A 12918-nucleotide genomic window follows, 5' to 3' on the forward strand; every position below is an offset into this window, starting at 1 on the left:
CTGAACTGGTTGCCAGCCAATCGCAGGGCACACAGGGACAGACAATTTGCTCGCTCATTCACACCCAGGAACAATTTGGACCGGCCAATCCACCTGAATTGCATGTCTTTGGAATGTGGGAAAAAAACGGAGTGCCCGTAGGAAACCCACGCAAGCACGGGGAGAACATACAAACTCCGCACAGGAAGTCAGGTACCTAGATTTGAACCCACACAGGAGGTTCCCAAGACCTTAGAACTGTGCCTGCACACAAGCTAACCACTGCTCCGCCGTGCTGCCCCGTGTGTAAATCTCTTCTCATATAGGTGTTGTTTAAAAATGTTATATTACAATTTACCACTGCGAAACACTACCTTCATTTTTTGCATGGCCCGGAATAAATGTCCATAATTGATACAGTATGTGGTCCTTGCACTAATACACATTTCATAGTGCCCTGTTTAGGTGTAGCACCTGTCTTCTTGGGCAAGCCCGTAGAAGAGATGACACTTCATAGAACAGTGCCATACAAACTAATTCCAGCTGCCGTTAATCAAAGAAGAAATGCAATACCACAGGGAAATGTACTCACTTTTCAGTCCTTTAAACCACAACAATAAAATGTCAGCAGTTTCAAGCACCCGTACAAACCCTGACTAGTTGAGTCTCAAACAACACAGTTAAGTTAGTAAATTCTTCGGGTTCAATTCCACTTAATGCAAACCAGCTTTGTGCCCTTGGTTATATAAGACCACCGAAACGTGCTCACGCAGGGTTAAAACATAAATTCCAAAGTCCAACTCAAACACTTCTAAGAATTTACAAGGTTATTTAAGAGCATCTATGCAATTAGAATTTTTAAAACAAACACATTTCTGTTCGATAATTGCCGAGCGAGTAGAAAATGTACTCTCGGGTCAGCTGGTGTCAGAAATAGTAGCAGTAGCTTAGAAAACAGCTGCACACGGCATGAACCCTTATTCAAACTTGGCCTGTTCTTATCTTATCAGCTCCACCTCCTTCAGCCTGCCTGTCACGTGTGACCACCCACTGCCGATTTATCGGCATGTCAGCAAAGAATCCCATTCAAAACGTAGATATGTTTTAAAGAATAGGTTTGAGCCTCCATTAAAATCACAGCACATACCTACATCAGTTGAAGATACCGATGAAACATAACTAGTTTTCTTGATTATGCGCCGCTACTTTTCCCCTTAATTTTATACAATGATGCGACCAATTTATCTAAAAACTTTGTATAAAATCTAAACAGCCGAAGAAAATTGACTAAACATAATATACAACATCTAAAATTACTGTTGATACTTATAAGTGGGCCTGTATATAATTAGAGCGTGTCATGTGCTCATTAATTCGCGTAGGTATTGAGAAACAAATTCAATTACTTCTGGATACTACTTCTGGATACATGAAAACACATTGAAATTCAAGCATTTTCAATCTTTACAAGCACCAGAACGAAATCTGTAAATGGAATGTCACAAACAAAGACATACACTTTGAATGTCTGTTGAGTGCCTGTAATGTGGCTGAGCAAGAATACAACAGCAAAGTTCGGGAATTTATTAAAGGGTGTTGTGTAAGTTTTAGCACCTTCTAGTGGTAGAGAATACTTGATTCCTTAAAATATATATGTTGATTTGACTTTTAACCAAAAATACATGATGTATCATATGAATGTCTCATCTCATCTCATCTCATTAGCCGTACCGCTTATCCTCAGTAGGGTCGCGGGGGGCTGGAGCCCATCCCAGCAATCATCGGGCAGTGGGCAGGGGACACCCTGAACTGGTTGCCAGCCAATCGCAGGGCACACAGGGACAGACAACTCATTCGCTCATTCACACCTATGGACAATTTGGACCGGCCAATTCACCTGAAATGCATGTCTTTGGAATGTGGGAGGAAACCGGAGTGCCCGGAGGAAACCCACGCAAGCACGGGGAGAACATACAAACTCCGCACAGAAAGTCTGGAGCTGGATTTGAACCCACGACAGGTTCCCACGACATGAACTGTGCCGCACAAGCGCTAACCACTGCGCCGCCGTGCTGCCCCATATGAATGTACACTTTAAAAAAAAATACTTTTACATTGACAAATTTGTATTGATTTTAAATTTCATGAGCTGACATGTTTGTCCGCCATCATGCTGCTACGGGTATGCAAAGACCCCAAACCTTGTGCTAGTCTACTGAAGATGTTGCACACGGCTGGGTGAATACAATTTTTTAAAATGGTGCAGCTTTGTCACTTTGAGTCTCCTTAGGTTGTAATCTTTGTGGTGCTTCTTATCACACGTTTTAGGTTGCATTACACACAGGGTTTGTACAGCTATTTCATAGAGCTTTAAGCACTTTTTAAGGACTTTTAACGTCAAATTATTATATTCTCAAGTACTTTTGAAAGAAGAGATCAGGTGTTATTCATCTATTTTGAAGATCGACAAATAGATCTGCCCTTTACACATGCGCTAATTATTCTTGTGTGTGTATTTATTAATGCGTTTATTTTTTTAAATCTTACTTAATCGTAACATTCGTGGATCTGAAAAATAGTTGCGTAAATATTTTTGAGACAATTCTTTTCCTATGAAAGTGTTGGGTAAAATGACGGTACATGTAATATGTATTACATTTTCAGTTTCAGGAAGTTCTTCTTATTACAATTTGCCACTGGGAAAGGCTACTTTAAGTTTTTTACATGGTTCATGATTAATGTCCATAATTTATACGTAATCCTCGCACGAATAAACATTTCATAGTGCATTATTTAGGTGTAGCATGCACCTGTCCTCTTGGGTGCGACCCATAGGGGGCAATGACGCTTTTATAAGACAATGCCATACAAACTAATAGCAGGTGCAGTTTATCACTAGGGGAGATGAAATGGAATGGCAAAGTGAAGCCACCAGCGAGCAGTGTCGGCGCCATTTTTAAGCAGACGAGTTGTAAAACATGGCAACAATTTCAAGCATTTACAAGCACTTCACCCAAAAATCAAGCACTTTTCAAGCCTTAAAAACACCACATAAAAATTCAAGCATTTTCAAGGATTTTAAGCACCCATATGAACCCTGTACACAATACAGCGACATTTAGAAGACAAATATTACACAGTGTCCTTTAAAACCTTAAAACTCTAAATAACCTTTTGTTATTTAAAAATATTTCATGTTACAATCTGGGCACATGTTGCTTCAAGTCATATATGTACTAGGTCCAACTTATCATTAGGTGTGCTCTGGTTGCCATGCGTCTAATGTTTTATTTCTGTATCGTGTTTTTTCAAGATACCCAAAAAGATGCGTACGCTACAGAAGTTGTGTGGTGACTTCCGAAACCCGTGCAAAGGAAAAACTGTAAAAATGTGTATTTGACTGCCCTTAAAATCTGTGCTTACTAGGTCACTGCACACATGGTATAGCAGCATGGAGCTAAAGTCTAAAATTAACAGACCACCCCGCCCTTGTCTAGTCGCTTCTATACCTCTTTGAAATCCGCCATCTTTTGCCTTGGGTTAGTATGCAGCGAGGAAGCATTCCTAACGCAACAGTCATGGTAAAACTTCAATGCAAGTGTGTGTGCGTGTCTATATTTGGCATACGTTCTTTGCCAGCAAAGCCAGTGACGCCGGCTTGCCTCGGTCGTCGCCAGGGGACCACTGACGCTCAAAGAAAACCGACAAGTCAAGCCCAGCAATGCACACTAGGGATTTCCCTTGATGCCAAGTGCTGATGAGGGTGTAAGGCTACACAGACGTAGTAACTGGGTTCACACACTTGCTACATACAGTAGATGGAACAAATGACATGATCACCTGTTACGGACTACATAGAGTAAAATAGGCCATTCAAAATCCAAAACAGATTTTTTTTTTTCAGTTACGCAAAAAAAAAACCCTATAGTGTTCCTCCCCACAATTATGCTAACATGTTGCAAAAAATTACACACGCCGGGAAATTCAAGGAATTTAGTCTCAAAGTTGGCATTTCGGGCTGATTCGGGGATAGAAAGTCAATCTTGAAGTTGGGCTATGCAAAAATCACCCTTTTGAGGCAGTCATGATAGCAAGCATGGCGTGCACTTCGGAGGTGAAGTGGCCACCTTAGCGCAGCTCTTTTCGGTGTTGGAGATGGAATAAAAAAATCACTTTTGCAAGGTTGTTAGGGTAGTGTGCATGCTGCGCACCTAGGCGCCGGGCTTTTTGTTGTCAGAGTCGGCCAAAAACACCTACGCTTCCCACAACTGAAAGGTGAAAATTTGGGGTTTTGTCTGGCTCAGTTGCTCAAATCAAGTTTATGTGTCAGGTTAGGGCTGGTATAGGGTACCCTGGATTTTTTAGGCCCGATCCAACCTCTGCTCAAAGTGGACCTATCTAGCTTTTTTTTTTCCCCACCGAGAGCTGTGACGTTATTGAAGGAACACAACACTTCAAAAAGGAAATCCTATCAACACAACATGTGAGGAGACCTCGCAGATTGTAGTGAACAGCCAAAGATACCGCTCATTTCTGCTGGGGGAATCAGAACGTTGCTTATCCTTTTGCTAGGGGACTTTTGACTGTTTTGTCTGAGTTGCGTGCTTAAACCCCTAAAAGCTGCGTGGGGTAAGTTTACTTGCCGCCATTAGAGCGTGTGTTCCTCGCTTGACTTTGCATCCTTTTACGGAGGTGATTGTGCATTATCTCGGAAAAAAATTTGAACATTCAGATGAAATATAGATTCTATGGGAAAAACATGTAACGATTTTCTCACATTTTGCATGTTTAAAATTTCTAGAATATCTTTAAACAACTACAGTACCTTTTGGCCATTCAGTTATTTGAGGCGTGATCCAAATCCACTTCCCCACACTTAGAAAAAGTGGGCCATGGTCAATCATAAGAGGCTGTGCTCGTGAATAATTTATGGGCCCCATGTAAATAATCAAAGGTTAGGAATGTTGTCCAAAGAACTGGCAGTTGTGTCCAAATATGATGGAGAAATAACTACAGGTAGGTACAGCAATCCCTCGTTGTATTGCGGTTTACTTTTCAGTTTCGCTACTTTGCAAATTTTCATAGTACATTGTGTTGTGCATTTTGATTAACGAAACAATCGCTCCCCCGTTTTTCTGTCTGTGCATCAATAACATTGCAGTCTAAGTTATACAAGTAATTAAAACAACATGATGAACCTACATTACGTACGCGCAAATCTCTTTCATCAAGTTCCTCTAAAAGCCATCATTTCAAAGAAATGTTCTGGACCAGGGGTTTCCAACCGTTTTCAAGCTAAGAGATACCTTTTGTTACCAATTACACAAAAGGTACACAGTTTAATAAGCATTTCTTAAATAATTGATCATTTTATCACCATATTGTTATGTTATTCCCAGGTTAATTATTAGAAGTAGGGTTAAATAGACTCAGTCAACCACAAAAAAAAGGTTTTACTGGAAAACCACAATGGCCAAGCAGTGGTGAACAATGTTCCCGCTTAGCTTTCACGGGTCTGAGCAATCACACAAAACCTGTGAGCATCGCTTGGAAGAACATCAATCCTGTGTGTGGTAGCCAATTCATTATTAAACATGTCCAAAACCGGACATCAAATCCAACTACAATGAGCCGGGTTTTCGTCGAACCCCTCTTAAGAAAGGTAAAAGCAGATGTCCATAACGTCCACATGATGGTGACAAAATATCATCTGAAGTTAAATCGGGTCCTGATATCCTTTCCGCCCCTTCGTGCAATACTTCATAGCAGCAAGATTATTATGAAAATTACAATTTGACAGTACTGAAGTTATTTGTAAAAAAAAATAATAATAGTAATAAAAACCTAAAAAAAACTTTAAATAGCACGGTACTTTTATTTGTTAAACAAATGCTCGAACCTGTAATCAGGACCTTTTTTTCTTGTTTCAATGTATAATCGAGTATTCAACAAATTAAAAGGAGACGTTCTCTACTACATGGGTCCAATCGTGGGCCCTATTTCGAACACAACTGCTGCGAAGAATTTTTGTGCTGCCATATTTTGGATTATTTTTCATTTTTAGTCTTGGTGTGCGATTGACTTTAAAATCATTGGTTTGCGAATTTACCAGAACATTTTGTCATGGGTTGTTGTGGTGCCTAGAGCCGCAATTCATAACACTGGCCCAACATTAAGGGCCAGTAAAATTTCATTAAAAGATGACTGAAATTTATACTTTAAACATGCATCGTTTCAAACGTTATCCATATCATTTACCGTAATCAAAAATGTGATTTTTTTTTTAACCCATGCTTGGATATAGTTATATTGCAAGCACATTTTTCACAACCAAATACTGGACTTCAAAAGGAAATACAGTAATTGTTCTGCGTCCGCGTTTTCGTTTACATCCGGATTGTGAGATGTGGGAAAAGCACTGTCGGAGACATAATTTTGAAGAGTTTTGTTATAACAGAACATTCTGGGCACAAGTGAGAAACAGCACAAAAGCCGATAAGAATTACAAATGTGAAGTCAAAATGGCTGAAAATTGCTTCCATACTCGGAGGGTGCCAAATGTAGTTAAAAAATTCTGCTCTTCACACCAGCCCTTTGTTTAGACCGGGTTTGGGATGAGTCGATTAAACTCAAAGCCTTCTCTTAACTGCAAACTAAACACAGCACTTGAAAAAGCACATAAATAACAAACGAATGAATAGATATAGCTAGAAATTGAGACGTTAATAATTATATCTAAGTAATTGAAGGAGTTATAAATGATATAATAAAAAGGTTATAAATGAAGACCTCATCCAATCAAAACAATAAATGCAGTGACACAATATTCAAACAGATTTGAGATCAATCAGAGGACGGCCCTCCCCTCCAGTAGTTGAAGCTTTGTTTTTCGAGACTTTTTTCCACTCCATTACCAGAAGCAGCTACGGATTTTTTTTTCCCAGTTACACGGCTGTGAAAATAGAACATAAAAACTGGTTGCAGTCAAAGAACTGAATTGTCAGTTCTGTAATTAGTAGCGGTCACCTTGCAAAATAAAAAATAACTAGACACAACAGGAATATGTGCACATGCAATTAAAGGCCAAGAAAATGCTACTGTAAAATAGAGAAAAACAAGTTTAAGGGCGTAATATGTACTGTCCTTTCATGCAAACGGTATAGGTTGAGAGGACTGTATATTCAACCCTGTAATTGGCTGGCTGGCTAGCTATCAACACTGGTCCCAACTAGAGGAGGCTCCAGATCCACTGCTGACCTTGAAACCATGGCCGCATGGAGTTTTGATGCTCAGACAGACTTTTTATAATTAAGATAAAAAGTGTGCAGATATACAAAACAACTACAGGCTCAAAACTTGAAACTCACCTTATCCCCACTGGAATAGAAGAAGTAGCGCAGTCTCACAATGTTGCAGTGGTCCAATTTCCTCATAATCTGAAGCTCACGGTTCTGGAAAATAAAAATCACATGAATATAACATTTAAAACAACATGTAATAATGTAACACACAATGTCATCCCGAAATCACTTTTAGTAACTACTGTAAAATTTGGACTAAGCCCCAACTTTTTTTGCAAGCTTTGAACCCTATGGCTTATGCAACGATGCAGCCAATTTATCAGTTTCAAACAGACGCAAGGGGCGCCCAAGCAGGGGTGAGACACGTCGATTATATGTGTCGAAGAAGACAAGTTTAATGCAACTTCGCGCTTAGTGCATGAATAAAACTATCATGAACAGACCCTCATCATGGAAAATGTGTAAATCGAAGAGGGGAGGGCTAATTAATATATTGGGTATCATTTTACAAGTCTGTCTATTTGTGAATGGAAATAATGTGGTGAAACAAACGGATTATTAGAAGCAAGGTCCAACGAAGCAGAAATGTTTTAGGCGGATTCCCATTTACCTGTCTGGCATTATTGTGTGTTTTGGAATAAATATTTTACACGGTTAAATTCTATGGATTATCCTTAATGTAACAAAGCCATTTTGCGAACATTCAAATAAGTTGAAGGCTGCCCAGGGGACTTACTGGTGAGGTATGCAGTCTTTCCTTTTCGGGTATCTTATTTCAGACTGTCATGATGTTTCTCTAAGGAGTATATTTTGAAATGGTCCTCATACATTGAATCCCAAGACATTCACCTTTCCAAAGATACGTCACATGACGTATTTCAGTGACTGGTGACATTGTACACACACGCCCGTTTATCAAAAGTCCAGCGGCCTGCCGGTGGGCCGTCAGAACGTTGAGGGGTTAGGGTACCGTATATTATTAAAAGTCCTTTTGTGTACAGTCTTTCTTTGTAAATATCTCATGTATCAATCTGGGCACATGCGGCTAATAGTGGAGTGCGGCTTATGTATGTACAAAATTATTTTTCCTTTGAAATGTACTGGGTACGGCTTATAACCAGGTGCGTCCCAAGTCCAAACTTTACGGTATTTGGGGAGGCTTAAAAAAATTCACAGCACAGGTGAAAGCATATTGCAGTCCATACAGTGTATTTGTTCACGAAAGCCCACACTACTTTAACGGAAGCCACCACAACATTTATTTCCTAAAATCTACTTCTCACTAAAGTAAAAGAGGTCCTTTCTTGGCTTTTCCTGTACAACAAAATGTGAAATAATTGCATGTAGGTCAAAAAAGATTGTGCTCTGCAAGAAACCACTGTGGAGAGGGTTCAGGGCCTGTGGAGGGGGGCAGGAGCACACATACTGGTCAGTAGTATCCAGCTTGCATCCAATTGATTTATAAAATGAGTATTAATCATTAACAAAAACAAGATTTAACTTATGTATTATAGTCTCATTTGATTAATCACTGCTTTTTAACAAGCTATTTACATTCAGAATTTGTATCATTTTATCTCATGATACTCACATTATCAGTATAAACTAACGGATATAACCCTGAGACTGAACATCTAAAGAGTAAAGTATGACTCAATTGTACTGGTTTTAGTGCATCACTTATGTAAATATAGTACGTTAAACCCATGTTAAATGTCACACAATGTTCAATTTAATTGTAAATAACAAAATAAATATACATTGTAAGCATTCATTTTGGATAGCGGTAAGAGACCTCACAATTATAAGGCGCAACCCCCAAAAATAGTCTTTTGTCATTCATTTTTTTATTGATGAGGCACATTAAATTGAGACTGGATTAAAAGGTATAGGCTCTTTATACATTTATGGCATATAATAGTGCAAAGACTAATCATTTCATATGTATCGCCGATTAAAATCGCAAAACATTGTTTGCAACGGGCACCAACTCTTTACCACTCTACCACCATTAGTACAGATGACGAAAGTTTTTTGTAATGATCACACTATTTTTACTTACTGTGCCAGTAACACTGATTTGCATCGCGCAATCTTTGGGTTAAACAGTCTCTCTACACTCTTACCTGTGCCTCAATAATCGTTTTGATACGTAAGCGTACGTAAAAGAGCTCGAACAGTATTTTGTTGGATGACCTTGTGTTTCTGTCTTTCGCAACATTATTGACGAAGTGGGAAGACTGTTTAATCTAGAAGAATGCACTATGCAAATAAGCGTTTCTACCACCAGGAGTAAAAATAGTGTGATGATGAGATAAGCTCTGCCTTTTCGTATAATGCCACTTGAGGTCTAGTAGTTAAGTGTCGGTGCCCATATCACTATGGTTTGTATACCGTTGCATATACAGTGGAACCTCGGTTTTCGAACGCCTCTCAGTCCGGACAAATTGGTGTTCGACCAAAGATTTCGAGAAATTCTTGCTTCGCTGTTCGTTCAAAAAAATCGCAGTTCGAACGCCGGTACGCTAGGGTGCGATGCTGAGTGGCGTACGGGTTTTAGCCCCTTATTATGCCCCCGAAGAAGGTCGGTGCAAGCAGGACAGGTGAAAAAAGACGAGCTGTTCGCACAACTATTGCCTTTAAGAAAGACATAATAGCTAAATATGAAAGAGGTGTACGAATATCCGATCTTGCTAGTGAATACAGCATGGCTAAATCTACGATCAGTACGATAGTAAAGAATAAGGAAGCTGTGAAATCGAGTGATGCGGCTAAGGAAGTTAGCGCTATAAGCAACCAACTGCCGCAAGTTTTGGAAGAGGTTGAAAAACTTTTGATGATTTTTCTCTCCCCACCGTCCACCACAAAGGTAAGAAATCCTATTCATAATCCTTTTTTTTATTTTTACACGTTCATGTTAGCGTAATCTTTCGTACGGAGGATTACGCTAACGCGAACGTACGATTAGCCTGGGTTAGCTTCATGTTTACGTTCAAGGTAAACATTCAGGGTGTTGGAACGGATTAAAACGATTTTACATTACTTTAAATGGGAAAAAACGATTTCGGTGATCGTACAAATCGGTTTTCGAACAGTGTTCTGGAACGGATTATGGTCGAGAACAGAGGTTCCACTGTAATGTATTGAAGTTGTCATTTGAGATTGGCGTTTGATCTATCATTGCTCAAATACCCTAAAACCTCGTGGAGCAACGCAGACCTACAAATACTGTATGCATTTCCAAATGAATCCACCTATTTGCGCGGTATGTTTGACAAACTGGGTTATAAAACACACTTCCCGTCAATTTGGGGTTTTACAGTCTTACAGTCCGGAAAATACAGCATCTTACAAGAAGCATGCAAATAATCATAATGGGATTTTTTTTAATATACCAGAACTCCAGGTATCCTTTTGTGATGTTATACTAGTGTGTACAAGAGTGAGTTAGTGACAGCACCAATTTTCCTGGAAGCTGAAATGTGATCTCCTCATATGGGTGCAGCGAGGGCCAGACAGTCCCATAATGCATGGGTAGCCCCGTCTCCAAATTAACTCAGCCATTCCTTGACAGAGAATCAACTCACTCACAAACTCCATTTGTTGGAGAAAAGTGATGACGTAGACGACAAAAAAGGTCTTCATTAAGACCAAAAAAAAAAAGCTTGAACAAAACTAAGTGGAGTATGGGAGGAAACACATTCTGGCCTGGGAAGTCATGTGAGGCGAATGGAAGCTTATTCCCTTTTGAGGGAACTATAAGCAAGAACCACTTGCTAAATTTGTAGGCAAGTTAAGGAATGATGAAATAAAAAGTTGCACGCTATCTAACTGCTGGGTTGTTAAAAAATGTAAGCCACTAGTAGTAAGTCACGCAATCCAGGAGTTAAATGTATGATAGCATTACAGATTGACAAAAACAAGCTAACAAGCATTTTGCAATGAGCCCCAGATGTTAAGGCTAAAATAAAATAAAAAAACAAAGAGAGTTATTCAGTGACATCATACAATATAATTGTGAAACACCAGCGACTGAAGAGTTATCCCACGTGGAGTAGTCAGTGAAGCTGGTTTTACAGAACACAGAGTGTCAGAAACCTAAAACTTCTATTACAGGTTTCAGCACTCAAGTAGTTAACAGTTAAGTTGAAGTAAATAGCAGTATTCATATACAACAGAATGTCTGGGCAAAGAGAATAATGAGGTTGACGCTTCGTCTTCCATTAGTTTCCATGAAACTGGCAAGTCGAGATTTTATGACCTCCAACTGCGAAGCGGCGATTAGCACAACAATTCCTATATACAAGGCCAATGGATCATACCCAAATGTTAAACCAGACCATAGACCAATACTGTGAATAGTGAATTTCATTTAAAACACAGAATGAATTACATTATATCTATGTATATACTGAAATGCTTTGGATTTACTGATCCGTTTGGAATGTAGCATTGGAGGTCACATGGCATCCTTCTAAGTTATCCCAATTAGTCAAATCACAAATGTTTCACCATGACTTACCGGCGTTTGTTCTTTTAACACACCAAACTAAATAGAATGAGATATCACAACAGTCTTTGATCCAGTAATTCCATGTGTGAGGTTTAGTGTCAGCGTCTGGTGTGAGCTTATAAAAGCATAGAGGTGGATTTACCTGCCTTTGCTCTTGCTATGCTACTTCAGCTACAGGTTAAATATTCACAAGACCACTTGATCCTGATGAAGAGTCAAAACATAATGACCAAGTATCCACAGGTGTTTTGAAAAATATATAAGTGTGGGCATCCCTTTTGAGATTGCTACCCTACCGCAAAAAATATTGATATCATCGTCATATTCTCCAAAAGGGATCAAGCTAGGTTATGAATTTGTTACCAATTAGCACAAAGGGCACCTAGTTTGATATGCATTAAAATAACTTATTACTATGTTGCTACTATGTTATTACAAGGTTAACTGTTGAAAATCGAGTTTAATAAACTCAGTCAACCCATAAAAGATTTTACTAGAAAATTGCAATGACCCAGCACTGGTGCGCTATTTTCATAACATGCCTGGAGGCACCTCAGCTGTCATTAAGAGGCAACCTCGTGCCTGCGGGCACCACGTGGGAGACCTGTGCGTTAAACAGTATAATTTTTTAAATAAAACTGACTAAATAGGAATGTAGGGCTAAAAACATATGTTTATATTTTCATATTAAAATTGGTCAGTAGTCACAAAAGAAAGCTACGTTGTTCAAAAATATATAACAATTTCATAATCAAAGTGTGTTCAAAAACAAAGGCAGAATAAAGCTTTTTCAAGACAAGCACTACAATGGTGATATAAGGAGAATATCGTTTTTTTTTTAAATACAGGGGAGCAAGAGTAAATAGAGATCCAGAAAATAGTCCAACTTGGGTTTATTTATAAAAAATATTACTCAAGTATAAAGCAAAGTGGTGTTAAAAAGGAAGTAGCCTATTTAAAAAGGAATGTCTGAATTCAAGTGTTCCCTAAAGTAAAACCTCACCTTAAACTCTAGATCAAGGGTTTTCCTGCTAGCGGATTAAGAAGCAGCCAGTCTTTATACATTCAATCGTCAAGGAGAAAAAAAAACTATCCTGACCCGTGTAGCTATTTGGCTGCCACATT

The 12918-nt window shown here is 39.0% G+C and overlaps 1 protein-coding gene across 3 annotated transcripts in view; it reads right to left on the minus strand.

Moving 5' to 3' along the window:
- The window catches only part of gsk3ba (glycogen synthase kinase 3 beta, genome duplicate a), a 53861-nt gene that overhangs the window by 27783 nt on the left and 13160 nt on the right, over window positions 1-12918 (minus strand). For all 3 annotated transcript variants that reach the window (XM_088353436.1, XM_088353437.1, XM_088353435.1), the window contains one exon: window positions 7347-7430. In XM_088353436.1, the coding sequence (XP_088209562.1) occupies window positions 7347-7430 (84 nt within the window). The remainder of the gene's footprint in view (window positions 1-7346; window positions 7431-12918) is intronic.

This window comes from Urocampus carinirostris, chromosome 14 (assembly GCF_059441175.1).
Source record: "Urocampus carinirostris isolate Australia breed hairy pipefish chromosome 14, RoL_Ucar_1.0, whole genome shotgun sequence".
Lineage (NCBI taxonomy): Eukaryota > Metazoa > Chordata > Actinopteri > Syngnathiformes > Syngnathidae > Urocampus > Urocampus carinirostris.